The sequence below is a fragment of the Oncorhynchus clarkii genome, chromosome 5, assembly GCF_045791955.1.
Source record: "Oncorhynchus clarkii lewisi isolate Uvic-CL-2024 chromosome 5, UVic_Ocla_1.0, whole genome shotgun sequence".
Classification (NCBI taxonomy): domain Eukaryota; kingdom Metazoa; phylum Chordata; class Actinopteri; order Salmoniformes; family Salmonidae; genus Oncorhynchus; species Oncorhynchus clarkii.
In genome coordinates, this window is record NC_092151.1 from 53,317,689 (window position 1) to 53,339,513 (window position 21,825).

General features: G+C 43.8%; 2 protein-coding genes across 5 annotated transcripts; one reads left to right on the top strand and one right to left on the bottom strand.

Annotated features, from left to right (window-relative positions):
- Positions 1-375: 375 nt before the first annotated feature.
- Positions 376-5,020, bottom strand: LOC139408989 (proline rich Gla (G-carboxyglutamic acid) 1). 4 transcript variants are annotated; one of them, XM_071153569.1, is made up of 4 exons: positions 4,944-5,020; positions 4,112-4,157; positions 3,433-3,596; positions 376-2,787 (listed from the first exon to the last, which is right to left on the bottom strand). In XM_071153569.1, the coding sequence occupies exons 2-4, from the start codon at positions 4,119-4,121 to the stop codon at positions 2,356-2,358; spliced, it is 606 nt and encodes a 201-aa protein (XP_071009670.1). In that variant the 5' UTR covers positions 4,122-4,157; positions 4,944-5,020; the 3' UTR covers positions 376-2,355. The 4 variants fall into 4 exon arrangements, with proteins under 4 accessions (XP_071009670.1, XP_071009668.1, XP_071009669.1 ...); XM_071153567.1 differs by having other exon boundaries at positions 376-2,805; positions 4,944-5,003; XM_071153568.1 differs by lacking the exon at positions 4,944-5,020 and adding an exon at positions 4,413-4,482 and having other exon boundaries at positions 376-2,805.
- Positions 5,021-10,429: 5,409 nt separating this feature from the next.
- LOC139408992 (transmembrane protein 47-like) lies at positions 10,430-21,737 on the top strand. The gene is made up of 3 exons (XM_071153584.1): positions 10,430-10,788; positions 18,040-18,180; positions 18,277-21,737. The coding sequence occupies exons 1-3, from the start codon at positions 10,563-10,565 to the stop codon at positions 18,453-18,455; spliced, it is 546 nt and encodes a 181-aa protein (XP_071009685.1). The 5' UTR covers positions 10,430-10,562; the 3' UTR covers positions 18,456-21,737.
- The last annotated feature ends 88 nt before the right edge of the window (positions 21,738-21,825 follow it).

The following is a 21,825-nucleotide window of genomic DNA, read 5'->3' on the forward strand; positions in this document are numbered from 1 at the left end:
GCGCTAGACAGGGGGAATGCACCAGTCGTGTTTTTCCACATAGGTCAAGTTAGAAATGTGATTGTTTTTAATGCCCTCCATTCACCTCACAAGGCATTTTTCTATTTGTCTTGCCTGTAAACTCCACTCACTATGCTCTGCCCACTGATCTTTTATCAATTAAGCCAGACTACTTCCTGAATGTTGACACGGTTAGGACACCAGGGCTTTAGAGAAATATAAAGTCTCTTCATGCATGGTTAGGTTTGAACAGCCTTTTTAAAATAGAGCATGTCCAGTGTTTTTGGACTGCAGAAGGACCAAGACAAGTCATCCATCATGCTTTTTACATTAGACAGAGTGGTTTGATAAATTGAGGCACTGACAACTGCCCCGCATGTTTAAGTATTTTTATTATAAATTACAATTCAAGCTCAGTACATATTCAAAGGTTTTTTTTTTACATTTGCTTAAGGCGTAAAAACTGGATTTCAAAAAAGGTAACAGTACAACAAATTGGCCCTGCCCAGAATTCCTTGCCCCCGTTACCTATACCTGAACTTAACGGACAGGTGGAAGCAATTTAGCAACAATTCCACCTCGTCTGTATGTCACCACATACTGTGTCTATTATATATTGAATCCTCAAGTGGGTGGGGGCTGTGTCTGGACAGGGCCATATGGAGCGTTCATGACAGCTCAGAACCTCAAGTTAAAATGAACAATAGTTATTTGCGTAGGTTGATTCGGATACCTTCCAAGTGGGAAACTCGGGCCTCATCGTTCGAGTTGTCTTGAACGTACAAATAGACCATCAACACGTCACAGGTCATATAGCATTGGGACAAGTGCTGAGATCCACAGGTCAACAAAAAACATCAGTGCTCGCAAATCTGTAATGAACATATTACGCAGGCCCCGTACATTAGTTCTACAACTAATGTACAACATATGGCACAATAGAAAGTTTTTTGTAAAATATGTTTTATTACAAGCGTTGGAGACACTGCACAATTAGTGTGTAAACATTTACTGTGCAGACAAAGGCCAGGATTCAAAAATCGGTAAAACGCGGTCGACAATGCACCTTTTTAAAAAGTCAATGTTCCTGCATTAACAAAACACTAGATGACGGCTTAATGGAAATTACTTTCAAAGGGCGAGCGCGCAAATAACGTGGATAAGATTGAATCCCGGCCAAACTATCCGTTGTTTCATAACCAGGGTGTCAAATGAGTAGTAAATCAGTTGTACATCCTAAAGTGTGTACAGGGCCATTGACGTATTGTGATAATGAATATTAGGCAGATAGTCGGTGCTTAGGATGTCTGCAATTAGTCCCCCAGCTGCATAATTAGCATGTAAAATAGACCGTTGTATCAATAGGTGACATTGCTGAGTTGCGCTGAATAGACCCAAACCAGACTTGCCTTAGAATTCATGAGCAAACGGCTCAGTTTGAGCCTTAACAGAAAGTGACTTCAGTCACGCCACATATATCCACTACATTAGTATCAATGTAGTCACTACAGTTATCTGCAGAAAAAAAAAAATAGAAGCACTCGAGTGCACTCTTATACATGCTCACCCACACACTGTCCATAATGGCATTTATCGCCGTGAGTGAAAAAGGGCCATTGTCGTTTCATATTCTGCTGCTTCCTGGCCCATATTCCCTTGCAGGTCACTCCACGCCAGCACAGCTCAGATAATGTCACTCCGACAGACAGACACAGGCTTGCATCCCAAACTACCCTATACCATATTTAGTGCACTACTACCCATAGGGTTCGGGTTAAATGTAGTGCACTGTATAAAGATATAGGGTGCCATTTGGGACAGTCTTCCACAATTCATACGACGCTGGCATAGATCCAGTAAGTCTACGTGTACATAGCCAATACTGGCTTACCAAAACATATGGCTAAAACGACAGCAAAATTGCTTGTTTTTTTAACAATTCACTTCCTGAACATCCAAAACAACTTGTTTGTTCTCTCATTTTTCCTTTACACCACACAATTGTCATGCACCGTTCATTTGCAAGCCCCGAACCTCCAGGGTAGTCATAACATAAATCTATGGTAGTATGGAGGAAGCTAAAAAAATACAATGAAAAAAAAAAAATACATTTTGGTTTTGTGATATCAAACATTTGGTATCGTCTCTGCTATCACTCAACTCCTATCCGATGGTCAGTGCAAGCGTAGACGTTATTGCATCCACAACTCTCCGTTAGTGTAGTAACGTAACAGTTAAAGGGAGGTGAGGTGTAGGCTGAGACCAAGAGGATGATATAGCTGGATGGGGGCTGGAGAGAGAGGAGGGGAGCTGGTGGGGCATCAGGTAAGACAGAGCATGGGGGGGGGGGTTACTTCACTTCCCATGGCCAATGATGTCGTCATACTGAGGCGGCGGCTCGGTCTCTATGTGCACATCCGTATGGCCAACTGCCTCCTCGTAAGACGGCGGTGGCTCTCCCCTGCTTCCCCTCGCAGACGTGACCTCTGAGCCCGGGTATGCAGGGCTGCTATGGACGCTGAGCTCGGAGTGGTCGTGGAAGTCCCGTCCCCACTGGTCCATGGAGACCACTGATAGTGTGGGGTCCCGGTGGGAGCCCCCCAGGGCGGGGCTGCGCTCCGAACGCTTACGGGAGTGGCAGCGCCACACAGTGATGGCCACTGCTGCAATGAGGAGGAGCACCAGGAGCAAGGGGAGGATCAGGTAGAGGGAGTGGACTCCGCCAACCGCCGACTGCAGCCCGCCACCTGGGCTGCTCTCCCGCACATACTCCTCCCAGAACCGTTGCTGCAGCCAATCAGAGAGCTACATCAGACCAATTACTGGGCAGAATTATCAATTCCTGGGCATTTACGGTAAAAGAAACATGTGAAGTCTACAAATGCCATTTGCAGCATTCTGAATGCCGTACTCCAGAGAGCACACACGCATACAAAACAAAAACACAAAGCTGTCCACATATGTGCGTGCTGCACATCCCTCTGCAGGACGGACTGTGCATTCCCTGTCCTGACAATAGTTGCAGCAATGACCCTCTCCCTACTGAGCAGCACTATCAGAGTCAGCTACCCTTCCTGCTGATTATAATCACTTCCTGAAAAGCAGGAACATTCCACAGGCCAGCACACTTGGAGTAGGATTACACGTGTTTTTGTTATCAAGTGCGTGTGTGTCAATGAGGGAGCAACAGCGAGACAAAGAGCATTGTGTGTGCATCCGCGTGAGCGAGTGTTGCGTACAAGGTTAGGGTCAATTCCATTTCAATTCAGGAAGTAAACAAAGGAGGTCAAATTTTCCTCAATGCTTCCCATATAAGAAACAAAAAATAAAAATGGAATTTGAATATCAGTTTACGTCCTAATTAGACGGAGCTGAAATGGAATTAACCCCAACCCTGGTTGCGCACGTGTGTTGCGTGTGTGTCTCACTCACAGTTTTCTCATCATTCTCAAAGGCCTCCCTGGCCTCTTCGTAGGTGCAGATCTCCTCCCTGCACTCTCTCTGGATGTTGCCCTGCCGGATCTCCTCTAGCAGGTAGCTGTTGTCCCTGCGCTGCCGGCTCAACACGGAGTTGGCCAGGTCCGACGGCAGGAACACTGTCAGAGAGAGAGATGGAGGGAAGAGAAAAGAGCGAGAAGGGGAGGAAGAAAGAGAAAATGTGATGAAAGATTCAGAAATGGTAGGGAGAGAACAGAGGACAAAAAGACGGGAGAGAGGGAGAGATGCAGAGAGAGAGAAAAGAGGCAGAGGATAGTACAAAGCCAGCAGAAAAGAGGGAGCTGCCTACTAACTGCATTTCTGTATAAAACAAAAGCTTCTTTGATTAGAACGGCCAATCCGGGTCGGTATAAATGAAACTAACTCTGGGAATCAAGAGAGGGGCACAGAGCGGCCCTCTGTTGGACTGATTTGGGACTCCATGGACAGGAACCATATTGTGTGTAAAAAAACATTGATTAGACTCACAGAAGGGAGAGTTGGCTAACATTTGTATTTTCCTGGACAAACCACAGTGTTGAGTAGTTGTTTAAACAAGGACCAGCCTTGCCTGTAGTACATTTACGTAAATGTACATGCCGAAGCCTGTGAATAGCCTAGAGAACAAACGTACCACTCCCCATGATTCCTGCTGGTCTGTTTGGGGTGGGTGACAGTGTCTGTTGGCAGAAAAACATTCACCAGAAACAGTCAGTTCCATGTTTTTAAACTGGGACAAAGTCAATGAGAGGAAACAAGACAATAGTAATCCTAGTCAGAAAAAAAACAATTAAAAAAAACCCAGGTGATTCAGACATTTAAAGCATTCTACATATACAAACCATAAAGTAGGCCTAGGTTCATAATTGCCACAGTGTTTAAGGCTAACGTTACTCTTCCCATAGAGCATCCGAGTTCGCATAATCCTGTTATACCTATTGAACTCCTGACAGACGTATTAACGGAACTGGCCGTCACACACGGTGTACTGTGAATTCCAGACATCCGTGGCCAGCTAAAAGATGAATTACCAAACGCTGACCAGGGTTACACAGGAATGTTACCGCGATGACCGAAATAGAACACCAGCAGAAATGTAACAAACAACGCGCCGCCCGCCCCGTTCCTTCCATCTCTTCAAAAGCGCCACAGGATGTGAATCGCGAAACCGTTATTAGAACAATAAAAACTGCTTTATTCTCTGGCGATATTATCACAGCTGCCTATAGGTGTGAACAGTGAGAGAGATGGACAACATCCGAGATTGAAGCTGGCTGACGTTTAGCTTGCTGACAATCGGATGATTTGTAACAATTTCGCTGACTGATTTGCTACATTGTAGGCTAAGGAGAGACTCCTATCGTTCCGATGAGCAAAGGTTTTAGCTGACCGCTTCAAGAATAAACGTAGGATTCAAAGCATTTATTATTCAAATGAAAATGGTAAATAATTCAACTTTTATTTACCTGTTTTCCTTCCCGAATGCGCTCTAAGCTCCACTAACGCCTCAATGGCCAAAATGTTTCTACGCACGCGTAAAAGCCTGTTGGATAGGCGTTTTCTCTTTTTTCCATTTTAAAGGGACAGTCAGGTGACTGGCATCAAATCCCTAGAAGGCTATGTGCTATTTCTACACAATATCATTATTTGTTTCACATTATATCATTTGTGAGTGTGCAGCAAGAACTAAAGAGACTGTGTAAAGCTACTCACGGCGCACAGTTAGGCACCCTGGAGATATGTAGTCCACATTTAGTTAATGATTAAATGCACAAGAAAACGTTGCCTGTCGAAGGCATTGACTCGCGAGTCAATAGCAATCTAGGCCCTAGCAATCTACTGTCTAGTGTCTAGGCCCTAGCAATCTAGGGCCTAGACACTAAGCATTTTGTCATTTAACAAAGTGTACTGAAATGACATTATCTAAATGATCTCTTGAATGATAAAATAATAGATAGCACTGTACAATTTAAAATCGGTTGTTAGTCTCATCACTCAGTAGCATTAGACTATCAATCAATTAAACTGAAGAGTTGACAATGTTGTGACAAATTCAGGGGGTGGCCCTGACCGGGACTCGAACCAAGGTCCAACGGCTGTCAAGCCAATACCTTAACCATTATGCAAGAGGTTCGAAACCACTTGAGGAGGTCGCTAGTTGTTGGGTTAAGGTCACTACATTACTCCCCTTCCTTCGGGGGAGTGTGTCCCTCTCGTGCACACACCTCTCAGATGACCGCCTTTGCACCATCCCACTTCTTTTATTTTTTATTTTTTGTGAATTTTACCCCTTTTTCTCCCCAATTTCGTGGTATCCAATTGTTGTAGTAGCTACTGTCTTGTCTCATTGCTGCAACTCCCGTACGGGCTCGGGAGAGACGAAGGCTGATACACAACCCAACCAGCCGTACTGCTTCTTAACACAGCGCCGGAAGCCAGCCGCACCAATGTGTCGGAGGCTACACCGTGCACCTGGCAACCTTGGCTAGCGCGCACTGCGCCCGGCCCGCCACAGGAGTCGCTGGTGCGCGATGAGACAAGGACATCCCTACCGACCAAGCCCTCCCTAACCCGGACGACGCTAGGCCAATTGTGCGTCGCCCCACAGACCTCCCGGTCGCGGCCGGTTACGACAGAGCCTGGGCACGAACCCAGGGACTCTGATGGCACAGCTGGCGCTGCAGTACAGCGCCCTTAACCACTGCGCCACCCGGGAGGCGCCATCCCACTTCTGACACCAATTTTGTGAAATCAGGGGGTGCCCCTGACCGGGATTCAAACCCAGATCCAGTGACTGTCAAGCCAACACCTTAGCCGTTATGCCAAGAGGTTTGAACCTTTGAGCCATGTCACTAGGTGCGGGGTTAAGGTCCCTAAAATATTCTAACATCCAATAGCACAACACCATTGACAAACACATTGACTGTAAATCTCTGGTATTAATAGCTTAGATATCCGACTGACAGACCCAAGGTTGTTGGTTTCAATCCCATTCAACCCTATCTCCTGAACTCACTGCACTGGTGTCAGACGTAGGATGCCACTTCCCTGGGGCCATTGGAGGCGTGCCCAGGAGTCACATGAGTAACTAGAGACAGGGATGAGCGCAGGGCCAGGCATGTTTCCCAGATGATGGAGGTAGTGTAGTTGTAGCATCCTTAGTAGAACACCATCCACTTAGTAGGACCACAACGCCAGCTCATCAAGAGGTTCAGATATCTTGGTATACATGGCTTAGATGGTGGACTCATTCCAGTGGTGAAAAAAGTACCCAATTTTCCGACTTGAGTAAAAGTAAAGACAACTTTTAAAAAAAATGACTCCAGTAAAAGTCACCCAGTGAAATACTACTTGATTTAAACAATAAGGTATTTGGTTTTAAATGTCCTCAAGCATCAAAAGTAAAAGTATAAATCATTTAATATGTCTTATATTGAGCAAACCAGACGACACACTCTTGTTTTTTTAATTTTTATTGACGGATAGCCAGGGTTCAACACTCGAGACACAATTTACAAAATAAGCATTTGTGTTTAGTGAGTCTGCCAGATCAGAGGCAGTAGGGATGACAAGGGATGTTCTCTTGATAAGTGTGTGAATTAGACAATTTTCCTGTCCTGCTAAGCATTCAAAATGTAAGGAGTACTTTTTGGTGTCAGGAAAAATGTAAGGAGTACATTATTTTCTTTAGAAATGTAGTGGAGTAAAAGTAAAAGTTGTGAAAAATCTACATAGTAAAGTACAGATATTCCCCAAAAATACTTAAGTAGTACTTAAACATATTTTAACTTAAGGACTTTATACCACTTACTGATTTGGATCTTGCTCAGGCTTACTGGCAAATTTGCTGCAATTTACACAATGTGTGTGTGTGTGTGTGTGTGTGTGTGTGTGTGTGTGTGTGTGTGTGTGTGTGTGTGTGTGTGTGTGTGTGTGTGTGTGTGTGAGTAAGTGTGTGATGTCTCTTAGTGTTGTGATTGATGTATTGTGTTGTTGTGGCTCAGGGGGTGTTGTGTTAGTGTGTGATGATCCACTCGGTGCCTTCTTGTTCCCCTGAGAGCCTCTTGATTAGAATCTGTAATCATCAGTGATTATGTAGAAAGACTTTGCCACGAGGCACAGTCGTCCTACAGTCCTAAAACACACAAATGCAAACACAGATGCAGGAACACACACACAGACAAGCGTGAACCCACACGCGCACGCACTAAACACAGATACTGAGTTTTTTTGTAAATTATGTTGGAATGTTGGAGTGTGCCCCTGGCTGGCCTTAAATAAATACAAATTACAAATTGTGCTGCCTGGTTTGCTTAATATAAGGAATTTGATGTATAGCATTTACTTTTTACTTTTACTCAAGTATGACAAGTAGGCCTACTTTTTCCATTACTGTATTTAAGTACATTTAAAACCAGATACTTTTAGAATTATACTCAAGTAGTATTTTAATTTGTCACTTTTACTTGAGTGATTTTCTATTAAAGTATCTTTACTTTTACTCAAGTATGACAATTGAGTACTTTTTCCACCGATGCACACTTCTGCTTTATCTTTGATGGTTGAAACCCTATTATCTGGCTATGACCCAAATGTAGAGCGACATGAACTCCTCTTTGTTGTCGAGTCATTTTTCCATTTCTGTTGTCTTGGTTGAAACTTTTTGTTGGCCTAAAAACAATACCCCTATGCATTTTAATTGCAGTAGAGGTACAGCTAGGGGCTTTTTTAAATGTAATTTCTTTATTTTATTTCACCTTTATTTAACCAGGTAGGCCAGTTGAGAACAAGTTCTCATTTACAACTGCGACCTGGCCAAGACAAAGCAAAGCAGTGAGACACAAACAACAACACAGAGTTACACATGGAATAAACAAACGTACAGTCAATAACACAATAGAAAAGTATATATACAGTGAGTGCAAATGAGGTAAGATTAGGGAGGTAAGGCAATAAATAGGCCGTAGTGATGAAGTAATTACAATTTAGCAATTAAACACTGGAGTGACAGATGTGCAGAAGATGAATGTGCAAGTAGAGATACTGGGGTGCGAATGAGCAAAAACAAATAATAACAATATGGGGATGAGGTAGTTGTATGGGCTATTTACAGGTGGGCTATGTACAGGTGCAATGATCTGTAAGATACTCTGACAGCTGAAGCTTAAAGTTAGTGAGGGAGATACGAGTCTCCAGCTTCAGTGATTTTTGCAATTCGTTCCAGTCATTAGCAGCAGAGAACTGGAAGGAAAGGCAGCCAAAGGAGGTGTTGGCTTTGGGGATGACCAGTGAAATATACTTGCTGGAGCTCGTGTTACGGGTGGGTGCTGCTATGGTGACCAGTGAGCTGAGATAAGGCGAGGCTTTACCTAGCAAAGATTTATAGATGACCTGGAGCCAGTGGGTTTGGAGACGAATATGTAGCGAGGGCCAGCCAACGAGAGCATACAGGTCGCAATGGTGGGTTGTATATGGGGCTTTGGTGACAAAACAGATGGCACTGTGATAGACTGCATCCAATTTGCTGAGTAGAGTGTTGAAGGCTATTTTGTAAATGACATCGCCGAAGTCAAGGATCGGTAGGATAGTCAGTTTTACGAGGGTATGTTTGGCAGTGAAGGATGTTTTGTTGCGAAATAGGAAGCCGATTCTAGATTTAATTTAATCTAACCAGACACCTAGGTATTTGTAGCTGTCCACGTATTCTAAGTCAGAGCCGTCCGGAGTAGTGATATTAGACGGGCGGGCAGGTGCGGGCAGTGATCGGTTGAAGAGCAAGCCACTAACTGACAGTTAGATATGGGATGTATCATGCATGCCTATGCAGCATGCAAGCTTAGGAGAAACCAATTAATTTTGGGATGTTTTAAATCAAAATATCAAATACAAAATGTCTAATCAAACTCCAGTCTATGATCACATTTGACTGTAGTTTAAAATGAACACTTCACCTATAGGTCAAACAGCCTACATGGGAGTGAAATTAACCATGAATCATATCAAATAATTTCACTCCCATGAAAACCCCCATGTTCATTGAATGGGCGGCCTAGTGGTTAGAGCGTTGAGGCAGTATTTTTTTCAAAAAGTTGATGATAATGTATATTTCCGTTTGTTTACGCCATCAAAATGTCATGAATTCTAACCACTTTTAAATGGACATGTTACCAAATTTAGTAACTTACTTTGAAGAGATGGTGATTGGGGCTTAAAAAAAAAGTGTTTGGCAGTCTAAATTCAGTGTAGTTGTCTTTAACTGCCATTTCCCTAAAGTCAGACTCTTCCCACACTCAGCCTCAGTAGCATCTGCATTCACCAAATGTTGTGTGGGTATCCTTAGACTTTTTCTCCAGACTTATACATCGGGAATTGTTGATATGGCATACCATTTTTATACACTTTATTCATGTTTTTGTTGTTGCCCAAAATTGATTTTAGGTAGGCCTTTAGTATTTTACACATATCCAAACATGAACGTGTATTTATCCACAATCTGCTATGTATAAATCCGGTCTTGGAGTGTTTTAATAAAATGGAACAAAATATTTAGGCTGAATTATCACCTAATTTGCGTATTTTAATACAATATTTCTGAAATATTTTAATACAAAAAAGCTATATTTGTATCTACATTCAACTGGTAAAATTTGATTGTGATAGAATTAGGCAAAGGAAAATGACCTTGTTAGGGTGTGGTGCCTGGCTACCTTGAAAAAATAAGAATCGGTTAGGTTCAATTATAAAAAATAAGATGACATAGCCCCTGTTTCCTTCTGAGAGAAAGGGGGAGAGAGTTAGAGAAAGGGAGGGAGAAAGAGAGAGAGAGAGAGAGAGAGAGAGAGAGAGAGAGAGAGAGAAAATGGGAGGGGGGGTGACCCTGCAGGTGCCGCTCTGTGATATTTCAGCAATGTGCAGTGCAGTCACATCAGCAGTTGTGGTACGGCTGCAGCAGCGTCCCTGACGCGCAGAGGCTGCCTACTCTCCATACCGCGGGGGATAATCCCAAAATTCTTAGTTTGCGACCCAACCGCAAACCCACGATCCTCGGAGAAAGATACTTTTGTTTAGCACCCAATAAGCCATCCATGGCTTCATCCGGGAGTGGAATGGAGGAAGTGCGCGTATCGGCGTTGACGCCCCTGAAGTTGGTGGGCTTGGTGTGCGTCTTCCTCGCGCTCTGTCTGGATGTCGGAGCTGTGTTGAGCCCGGCGTGGGTAACGGCGGATAACCAGTACTACCTGTCTCTGTGGGAGTCCTGCTGGAAGCCCGTCACCTCGGACACATGGCAGTGCAACACCACACTCGAGACTGGTGAGAGAGACCTTCCTCATGCTTACTAAAGTCAACAGTTATGACTGTGTTTTAACTGTTCAAATTGCCCGTATGCATCTATATTGTGTTTGTGATTAGGGAACATGTGATAGGGTTCTATTTTGGGGGATTTGGGGATATTTTTGATACCCACAGTCATATTCAAAGCATCCATTGAGATGCATATTAATTCAGAAATGACAATGGATCCTCTGCTGCTGAGTCCACTGGTGCATCAGCACAAACATTGTTTTTCTCTCTGCCCAGTAACAATTTATGGGGTGGATGGGGCTAAAAGGAAATAGCAGGAGCATCATTTTTCCCCATTTAAGATGTGTGCACTCTAAAACAGCTGTCTTTTCTCAGTTAAAAATAGTTTATTTCAAAGTAATACTTATAATATAAGTACATGAGACTTTACAAAGTTCCCAGTTACCCCCTTTTCTATTTGCCCAGCGTGCCGCTAAATGATGTGGGTAATATGCCTTGCGAGCGGTGGTGCAGCTGGGGTTTTATTGGGCTTTTGTTGCCGACAAAATCAGCCTTTGTTAGGGTTCCTCCGCCGGCCACGGAGCAAGGGAAACTTTGAGAACCGAACGTCCCAAAGATCCAAATATCCTGCCGGGAGATAAGTGTAACCAGGGCAACAAGTGCCGCATTCGAGAAATGCTGTGTTTCTCTCTGAAAAGGGGACTTATTTTTCATCCAGCACAGAATCTTTTGTAGAAACAATCTGTATTCAATTATTCCGCCACGTGTGTTTAATGTGCCTTTTTAGCGAGTTATTTTTGGCCTGCTGATTGTTGTCCTGTGTGTTGTGCAGGCAGAAAGTAGGTTTTTTGTTGTTGTTTGTCTGACAACACTGTTTTGTTTCTGTGATGAGTAACTGAAGGTCATTTTGTCCCTGCTTCTTCCTACTGTCACTCTGACACAAAGTGCAGCTTGATTCCTTATAAAGACATGGAGTCTCCATGTCAGCAGCAGCCAGCAGGCCACATTAACTGCACACAGCAAACTGCTATTTTTTGTCAGGCTTGGCCTTGCACTAGGCTTACATATTGATTTGACTCACAGTAATCAGTCGGTTTCTTCTCCCAATATCCAGGTTTTCTCGGTGTCAAGCCCTGGTCATTACACAAATGGTGTTAGTGTTGCAATTACCAGGTTGGCACCCTTAAATAATGATCTCTGCAGGGTTGTTGTGCATAGATGTGCATGTTTGCTGATGTCCTATATGTCTGTGCCAAAGAGCATTCTGCTAACGCAGATGACAAATGGAAATGGGTGACGTTTGGATGTTACGCTCAAGCACACACACGGTTTCTCTTTTTTTTGATGTCCCTCTCTATTATTATGCACACACACACACACACACACACACACACACACACACAGGGCAGAGGTCGGGTCAGATACAAAACATGCAGGGGTTGACACAGTCTCAGGAATATGGAGTGTCTCTGTGAGAACGTTTTGTGCTGATGCCAGTCCAGTGGGAGGGGCGCAACGAATGTGGAGCGAGTGTGTGAGCACTATGCAGGCAGCACTCATCATTATTAGCACTGATTCTAGTTCAGTCAGAGGTGATGATGGGGGAATATGAGACTCAGGCTGCATCCCAAAATGGCACCATATTATTCCTCACATACACTCTGAGAATTAAAGGTGCAATCTGGAACCTAAAAAGGTTCTTCGGCTGACCCCATAGGGGTTGTTTTTTACATTTTTCTTGAGCGGATGGTCAGGGGGCCGGAACACAATTACAAATCATTTGTAGACTGCAAATTGACTGCAAGAAGCCCAAACAGACATAAAATATAATCGTTTCAAACCTTGCTTACATTTGTATATGATCGCATACACTCCAGTTTAGTAGGTACACCCATCTAGTACCGGGTCGGACCCCCCTTTGCCTCCAGAATTATTTGCCTCCAGAATTATTTGGGCCACGGATTCGACAAGGTGTCGGAAACGTTCCACAGGGATGTTGGTCCATACTGACGTGATGGCATCCCGCAGTTGCTGCAGATTGGACTGCGTTACCATTGTGTTACCATTCATGCTGCGAACAGCCCGTTCCGTCTCACCGCAAATATACTCTATTGGGTTGAGGTCTGGGGACTGCACAGGCCACTCAAGTAAACGGAACACCCCATGGTCATGTTCCTGGAACCATTCTGAGACAATACATGCTTTGTGACATGGCGCATTATCCTGCTGGAAGTACCCATGTGACAAAGGGTAAATTGTAACCATTAAGGGATGCACCTGGTCAGCAACAATGTTCAGATATGCTGTGGCATTCAAACGTTGCTCAGTTGGTATCAAGGGACCTAACGTGTGCCAGGAAAACATTGTGTAAACACAATTACACCAACGCTACCAGCCTGGGCCGTTGACACCAGGCTGGATTGGGCTTATGCCAAATTCTAATTTTGCCTTCCAAATGACGCAACAGGAACCGGGATTTGTCGGACCAGGCAATGTTTTTTCACTTCTCAATTGTCCAGTGTTGGTGATTGCGTGCCCACTGGAGCCGCTTCTTCTTGTTTTTAGCTGATAGGCGTGGAACCCGGTTCTGGTCGTCTGCTGCAATAGCCCATCCGTGACAAGGACCGACATGTTGTGTGTTCCGAGATGCCATTCTGCACACCACTGTTGTACTGCACTGTTATTTGCTTCCTTGTGGGCCGCCTGTTAGCTTGCACGATTCTTGCCGTTCTCCTTCGACCTCTCTCATCAGCAAGCTGTTTTCAGCCACAGGACTGCTCCCGACGGGATGTTTTTTGTTTCTCACACAATTCTCAGTAAAACCTGCCTGCGAATTCCGCCAGTTGGGGTACCCTGCCACAGGAGAACCCTTTGAATAACTATTTTTGGTTCCAGGTAGAATCCTTTTTGTTCCAGGTAAAACCCTTATCAGTTCCTTGTAGAACAACAAGTAATCTAACAATTCCCCAACAACTTCCTAATACACACAAATCTATAGTGGTGAATGAGAATATGTACATATAAAATATATGGATGAGTCGGCCATAGGCAAGGTGCAATAGATGGTATAAAATACAGTAGATACATATGATATAAGTAATGTAATATATGTAAACATTTTGAAACTGGCATTATTTAAAGTGGCATTGTTTAAAGTGACTAGTGATTCATTTATTAAAGTGGCCAGTAATTGGGTTTCAATGTAGGCAGCAGCCTCTCTGAGTTAGTGATCGCTGTTTAGCAGTCTGATGGCCTTGAGATAGAAGCTGTTTTTCAGTCTCTCGGTCCCAGCTTTGATGCACCTGTACTGATCTCGGCTTCTGGATGGTAGCGGTGTGACCAGGCAGTGGCTCAGGTGGTTGATGTCCTTGATGATCTTTTTGGCCTTCCTGTGACATCGGGTGCTGTAGGTTTCATGGAGGGCAGGTAGTTTGCCCCCGGTGATGCATTGTGCAGTCCCTCTGGAGAGCCTTGCGGTTGAGGGCGGGTGCAGTTGCCGTACCAGGCTGTGATACAGCCCGACAGGATGCTCTCGATTGTGCGTCTGTAAAAGTTTGTCAGGGTTTTGGGTGACAAGCCAAATTTCTTCAGCCTCCTGAGGTTGAAGAGGCACTGTTGCACCTTCTTCACCACGCTGTCTGTGTGGGGTGGACCATTTCAGTTTGTCCGTGATGTGTCCCCCGAGGAACTTAAAACGTTCCACCTCCGCCACTGCTGTCCCTTGGATGTGGATAGGGGGGTGCTCCCTCTGCTGTTTCCTGAAGTCTACGATCATCTTCTTAGTTTTGTTGATGGTGAGTGAGAGGGTGTTTATTATCTATGCATAGTCACTTTACCCCGACCTACATGTACATATTACCTTGACTAACCAGTACTCCTGCACATTGACTCGGTACCGGTACCCCCTGTATATAGCCTCTTTATTGTTATTTTATTGTTGCCCTATTATTTTTTGACTTTAGTTTATTTAGTAAATATTTTCTGAACATTTCACGGCCCTACATATTTCAAAAGGGTTGGGAAGAGATTTTTGACGTATCGATTCCATGGTACAGGGTGTATGTGTTGCTATATAAAACAACGCACGATTCAAGTCTTTTCAGTTGAAATTATTATATAGAATTCTTGCCACCAACAAAATGTTGAATATTTGGGGCATACAATCATCGAAGCTCTGCAGATGTTGTTGTGAGGATACAGAATCAATAGACCATTTGTTTTGGCATTGCTCTCAGGTAGCCTGTTTCTGGTCTCAGTTTCAGGTTGTTTTCTGCATTGTGGTGCAGAAAACCTGGCATTGTGGTGCAGAGGCCTGGCGGTTGGGAGCTTGGGCCGGTGGCTGATGGATCGCTGGTTCGGGTCCCCGGTTTTGACCTTGTGGGAGATCTGTCAATGTGACCTTGAGCAGGGCGTTGACCCTGGTTGCTTCTGTGGGTCGCTCTGGATGGGAGGCTGTTAGATGACTAATGTGATGTAGTTGTTGAGCGTCTTCACTTCAAGTATATTGTATGTTTTAAATATATATATATATTTTTAAATAATACATTTTACGGTAAGGTCTATTGTATTTGGTGCATGTGACAAATTAAATTTGATTTGATCTTCCAACAATGCAGAGTTAAAGATAAATATATATATATTTTTTTTTTATAGAAATAGTGACACAATAAATATATACAGTGAATAACAATAATGACTAAAATAACCCTTTCCACAGAAGGGGAAAGAAAGGGTTCTACCTGGAACCAAAAAGGGTTCTCCTTTGACAGTGTTTCCAAACTCCGGTCCTTGAGTACCCCCGACAGCACACATTTTAGTTGTAGCCCCCGACAAAAACATCTGATTCAACTTCTCAAAGGCTTGACGATTAGTTGACAAGTAGAATCAGGTGTGCCTGTCCGGGACCACAACAAAAATGACACATTCCCTCTACTGTCTCAGGCCGAGAGGGGCCCTGAAGGCCAATACAGATTTTTCGATTAACAGGGATGGCTGCTCCTGAAATACACACAGGGATATGTAATTACTGATCAGATTGGATCTTGCATATCACCATTTCCCTCTGTCATCATTACAGTACCTAGGTTGCATCCTAAATGGGACCATATTCCCTTTATAGTGCACTATTTTTGACCAGAGCTCAAAAAGTAGTGCATTACATAGGGAATAGGGTGCCATTTGTGACTCAACCCCAGATTAATAGTTAGCCCTTCCTGTCCTTCAAGCACTGAGACTTCTGGCTGTATTTCTCGCGCAGAACATGTGGGTCCGTTCCAAATCTCTGAGCTGCTGAGATGAGTTTCTGTATCCTGCTGTTACACAACTGATACAGACTGATAAGAACCGCAGTAGCTCTTCCAATTTCAGCTGTAGTCTGATAGGGGGAAAATGACCGAAATGACTATGAGATGACTAGAATGATTAGATACAGACGGACAGGAGTTAGTGTAGCTCCTGCGGTCTGAGAGGCAGCCAGTGAGGTGGCTGCAAATGAGAGGTCAAGGGTCGTTCCGAGTCAGTACCGCATGTTATGGAAGCACTGAGGCCGCAGGGAGCTCTGCGTTTTGTGGGTTCCCTCCAGCTTCCTGTGATGGATGACATGACCATTTTTAAACTCTAAATTGTAGAAGCCATATTTGGTCAAAGAAGTGAATGTTTGTTTATGTTCGAGCAGCTCGGCCTATGGAATGAATCCCCCCCCCCCCGACAACGAGGACGGGGACTGTAGTTGAAGCGGCTTACACGCTGTCACATTCTCTCATTGTCGAATGGTTTGATGGTTCTCGTATTGCTATAGAGGGGTTAATAATTTGCCATGCATCATCCTATTTAGCTGTGACTGTAATGAACATTGTGTGATTACATATTAGATCTGCCTTTTTCTTTGTGTCTTAACTATGAGTATATTTTATCATTAGAAACCAAACCCTTTCTGTGATGGTATTTACTTTGTTAACATATATTTCTTATAGGTAATCAACAACCCCATCATAACATTGCCTTGTTTGTTTACATATGCCATTTCCCCACCCAGAGTCCAGACTGTTACTCCCAACAATGATATAGTTATATCACTCAGCAGTCCAGTCTTGATAGCCCACTCAGTCTACTAAGATTATGTGCCTAGAAGCCAGTTTACCCCCCACACAGTCTAACCTGTTAGATAAGAGTGTCTAGCAGCTAGCTATGTGAGACTATGCTTGTTTAACATTCTATCGCAGGGTGAAGTTGGCCCAAGTAGACGCTGATCTTGGGTCATTTTGCATTTCCCCCACTTCTGGTCGATCTGATCCTAGGTCTGCACAGAGGGGAAACTTCACCACGGAGAACATTGTATCCCAGCTTTCTCCCCAAATGCCGCCTATTAAATTCCAGAGCATTTCTATCCCTTACTCCTCAACCCACCAACATTTTTATTATACCGAGAATATTTTTAATTCCATACATGCAGAGAAGTAGATCAATATAGTAGACCTAGCTAGTAGCTCTCTCTCCCTGTCCCCCCCCCCTAGCTGCTAGACACCCCCCCCCCCCCCCCATCCCTGTTAGCATTCCAGCGAGTGCTATTTCTAGTCTCTACTTTAGTTGAATGTTTTGCAGTTCTTCTGAATGAAACGCTGAGACTGCTGCTGATTTTGCATCGGGCAGTCAGGATGGATACCTATTACCGGAGTCACCCAGATAATTACTTTGTCTACTTCTGCTGCTGCACTGGTATTCATTAAGAAGCCTAGCAGCGAGAGTGTGTGAGAAAGAGACGGAGAGAGAGAGAGTGTGTGTGTGTGTGTGAGAGTGCTATTGTGTGTGTGTGTGTGTGTGTAAGAGAGAGAGAGAGAGAGAGAGAGAGTATGCGTGCATGCATTTGTTTGTTTTAGTCCATTCTTCTGTGTTGGGTAAAGATCTGATTTTAGTGCAGGGTTAACATTCTTGGACCATACGCCACACTGTAAACATGGATCACTAGGCTTATAACCCCCACGAAAACATTTTCTTTGCAAATCTCAGTCAAATTCTCAGAATTCTCTTCCTATACCCATGAGGAATAGGAAGCCTTCTGTTACCAGATGGTGTGTGTGCAATGTGATTTGTCACCTGTATGACTTTCATGTCGGTGGCTGTGGCATTTTTCACTGTGGCTGTGTGACCCCCCCCCCCCCCCCCCCCCCCCCCATAACTGAACATGTTTTCTTAAACCCCCCCTCTCTCTCTCTCTCTCTCTCTCTCTCTCTCTCTCTCTCTCTCTCTCTTTCTCTTTCTCAGACTGGCAGATTGCCACGCTGGTTCTGTTGCTGGGTGGTGCAGCCCTCATCCTGTTCTCCTTCCTGGTGGCCCTGGTGTCAGTGTGGTTCGGCTCCAGGAGCCACTGCTACAGACCCATCGCTGTCATGCTGTTCGCTGCAGGTACGTTATTGAATCTGCCTTATTCTCTCCTTTTCTGTGTCAGTTCATGTGCTCCATTTCTCTCCTTCACGCCCATTCCTCCTCTCTCCCTAACAGTGGTGCTCCAGGTCTGCAGTTTGATCCTCTACCCTGTTAAGTTCATTGAGACGGTCAGCCTGAGGATATACCACGAGTTCAACTGGGGCTATGGCCTCGCCTGTGGGGCCACCATCTTCTCTTTTGGAGGGGCCATTCTCTACTGCCTCAACCCCAAGAACTATGACGACTACTACTAAACCCTGCAAGATTAGAGAGGAGGAGAGGCCTCTACACAACTTCATTTCCCCCCACACTCGCTGTGAAAGCAGCTGAAACACTGAACCTTATCGAACTGGTAGAGAAAACACATGTTCACACACATCAATTGGAGAATCAACAACAGTAGTGTCTATCTATACATTCAAACCTTTACAATACTGTACTATACCAGACTTAAAGGGACACGCTTTAGCACAGTATGAGCTTGTGGCCTCCACAGGCATCTCCAGGCCTGTGTTGTGACCAACATCTGCCATAGGCTAAGTGGTGAGGCTAAAGAGCCAATCAGACAGTTCAATGGAATACTACTTACCAATCAGATTCACCAGTGAAATCATGTCCACATTCTGAGCCAACAGTAGGTCCCCTTTAATGCAGGAACTCCAGTAGGAATTGGCAGCACAATGCTTTGTCATGAATAAACCACAGAGAAGGGACAGCTGAGAGTGACGGACACACAGACCAATCGGAGAGCAGAGGGATGGGCCAGGTGGACAGATTGATCTTGAGGAAAGGAAGGTGACTCACCTAAGAAAAGGAATCAAGGATGCATGACATCGCCCCCACTCATATGTGATTACCTTTGCTTGTGCCTTTATTTAATCTGTGCCAATCTAAAAGAAGATTGGATGGGTTAAGGCAGGCAGCATAGAGTCATTTGCTTTTACCTATACTGCTCCTCTAGATCAGTGCAGATGAAGGGAAGGCAAAATGTGTAGAATTGGAGAGAATTAATTAATTAGTAGTTAGTTACTTGATTCTCTCCACCCATGGCAACATGTGTAGAATTGCAACAAACTTGTTTTTAAAACTGCAACATTTTCTCTACGCCCCATGGAAGAATTTGTAGAATTGCAGGAAATTGAAACTCTAAAACTCTTTTTTTCCTCTCCGCTGTCAAGAGGGGACGCTAAAATGCTCGCAGGGTGCCTGTGTGGGTATGGATGTGGGTACGCAGACCTGCGATCCACTGCTGCCCCTCGTGATGAGTTCAGATTTTTTATGGCCCCCAACTCTAATCTAAAACCAACTGTACCCTGCGGCCTAACCCCATCTGTGCCTGCTTCGAATAGCAGCAGTTGTATGATATGTAAATAGAGTAGTTAGAGGTGCTTTTGTGTGGTAAATGCATTTCTAATACAGTAAATTAGAGAAGTAGTAGTAGTTTATTTAAAGGGACAATGTGCAAATAAAAACACGTTTCAGACAGTGAAATATGATGCTTGCACCAGAATACGCTCAACACAGCTAATTTTAATCCACAGTCCCTAACTAAGCAATACGAAATACATAAACATACCTAAATCCACACACATCACTCATACAGTAGTATAGTACAATATAACACAGGGGTGTCAAACTCATTCCACGGAGGACCAAGTGTCTGGGTTTTTCTTTTTTTCCCATTTAATTAAGACCTAGACAACCAGGTGAGGGGAGTTCCTTACTGATTAGTGACCTTAATCCATCAATCAAGTACACTCGGCCCTCTGTGGAATGAGTTTGACATATGTGATATAACAGATGAAAGCAAACACAGGAAACATAAAATACAACTAATAGAATAAAACACATTGAGACTTTTGTGCATTAAGAATTAGTCAATGTGTGCAGGATTGATGCACCTTGATCCAAGCTTTGATTTAACCTTCATGGAGAAGGATTTAAAGTCGCTAGTGCTTCTGAAGGTAGACGGGCGGGAATTCCATTTTCTGATGACTGAGGTGGAGAATGCTGACTTTCCATTCCTTTTAGGAATGACACAGTCTCCTCTTGTTGAGGTTCAGGTCGCTGCTGTTTTGTTCCGCAACCTGGTCTCAAAGCATTTTGCTTTATTCTGTATGCAAATCCATGACACTCCATTTAGTATCATATAAGATTTGACATGTTTGGTATGTTGGGTTTTGTGTGGTATGTATTAATTTGTGGATGTCCATCACCCATTTCGTACAATATGTTACGAATTCTAGCTAGGTGGCTAACGTTAGCTAGGCTAGGGGTTTGGGTTAAGTTTCGGAGTTAGGTTAAAGGTTAGGGGAAGAGTTAGCTAAAAGGGTTGAGGTTAGGGTTGGGGGAAGGGTTAGCTAACATGCTAAGTAGTTGAAAACTAACAAAAAAAGTTGTAAGTAATTGAAAAGTTGCTAATTAGCCAAAATGGTCCGTGATGAAATTCTAACACACAACCCTTGGGTTGCTAGATCGCATAGTTCGCATTAAACACCCACCCAACTTTCATATTTACCATAAGTAACCATCTGTCTTATGTAACCATACCAAACGTAACATATTCATTTCAGTGTCCCGGATTGACATGTACTATGTTACGCTCAGTCGGAGACCAGGCTGTGTTCAGAGTTTAAAATGACAAAATCTTTCAGAGGTGGGGGTGCAACGTAGTTGATAATCTTATAAACTAGACAGACAACTGAGAAAACAAAGTTTTGTATTTGGGGAGATTACTATGGTGATGGTAATGTGATTTCCCGTCAAGGATATTCAGTGCTTGTTTACATAGAGATCGAAGGGGCTTCATTTATGTTTCATTGGCTTGAGGCCAGCTGGTTATACAATAGGTGAGAGAAGATCATTGCATGTAAATTCATCCTGATGTATCGGAAATTTGAAAGACATATCCGATTTTGCTGGACATCTTAATGTTCTGTTGTCGTTCAAAGTAGGGTCTAGGTCAATGCCCAAATATTTAAACTCTGTGGATGAGTATGTCTGGGTAAGCATGTTTAGTTTTGAATTACATCACTGCCGTTGTTCCCACATTGACGTTGAGCCATTTAGCCACTTTCTCCAATGATGTGTGTGAAGAAGGCAAACGACCATTGTGTGTGTGTGTGAGAGAGAGGCCTGGAGCGATATGATCAGTCACTCCCACACTCCCCATGCGATGCCTCTTATTGGTTGAAACTGTTGGGATCTGCATCCCAAACGGCACCCTATTCCCAATTTCGTGTAACGCTCGTCTTGAATACTCTGTATTAAAGACAAGAGTATATTTGTCTAGAATATACTACAGTTCCTGATCCATAACATCTTAAAATTAAAGTTAGTTGGCCTTTATATTAAAAACAATACAGGTAAATGGAGTGTGTAGGAATGCATGTGTGCTTGGAGGTAGAAAGTGTGTGCGTAGGAAGAGCGAGGCGTGTGTGTGCCGAGAGTGGATGAGTATGGATTGCTGCTGCCGTGTGGCTGATGCCTATTAGTTTGTTCACTACCACAATAAAACAGGTAATGGAAAAAGACAAGTGTGTGTGTGTGTGTGTGCGCTTTTCATTTGCAAAAGGGGGGCAACCACATCAGAGCAAGCAGTAGTGCATTAAATGAAATGCCACT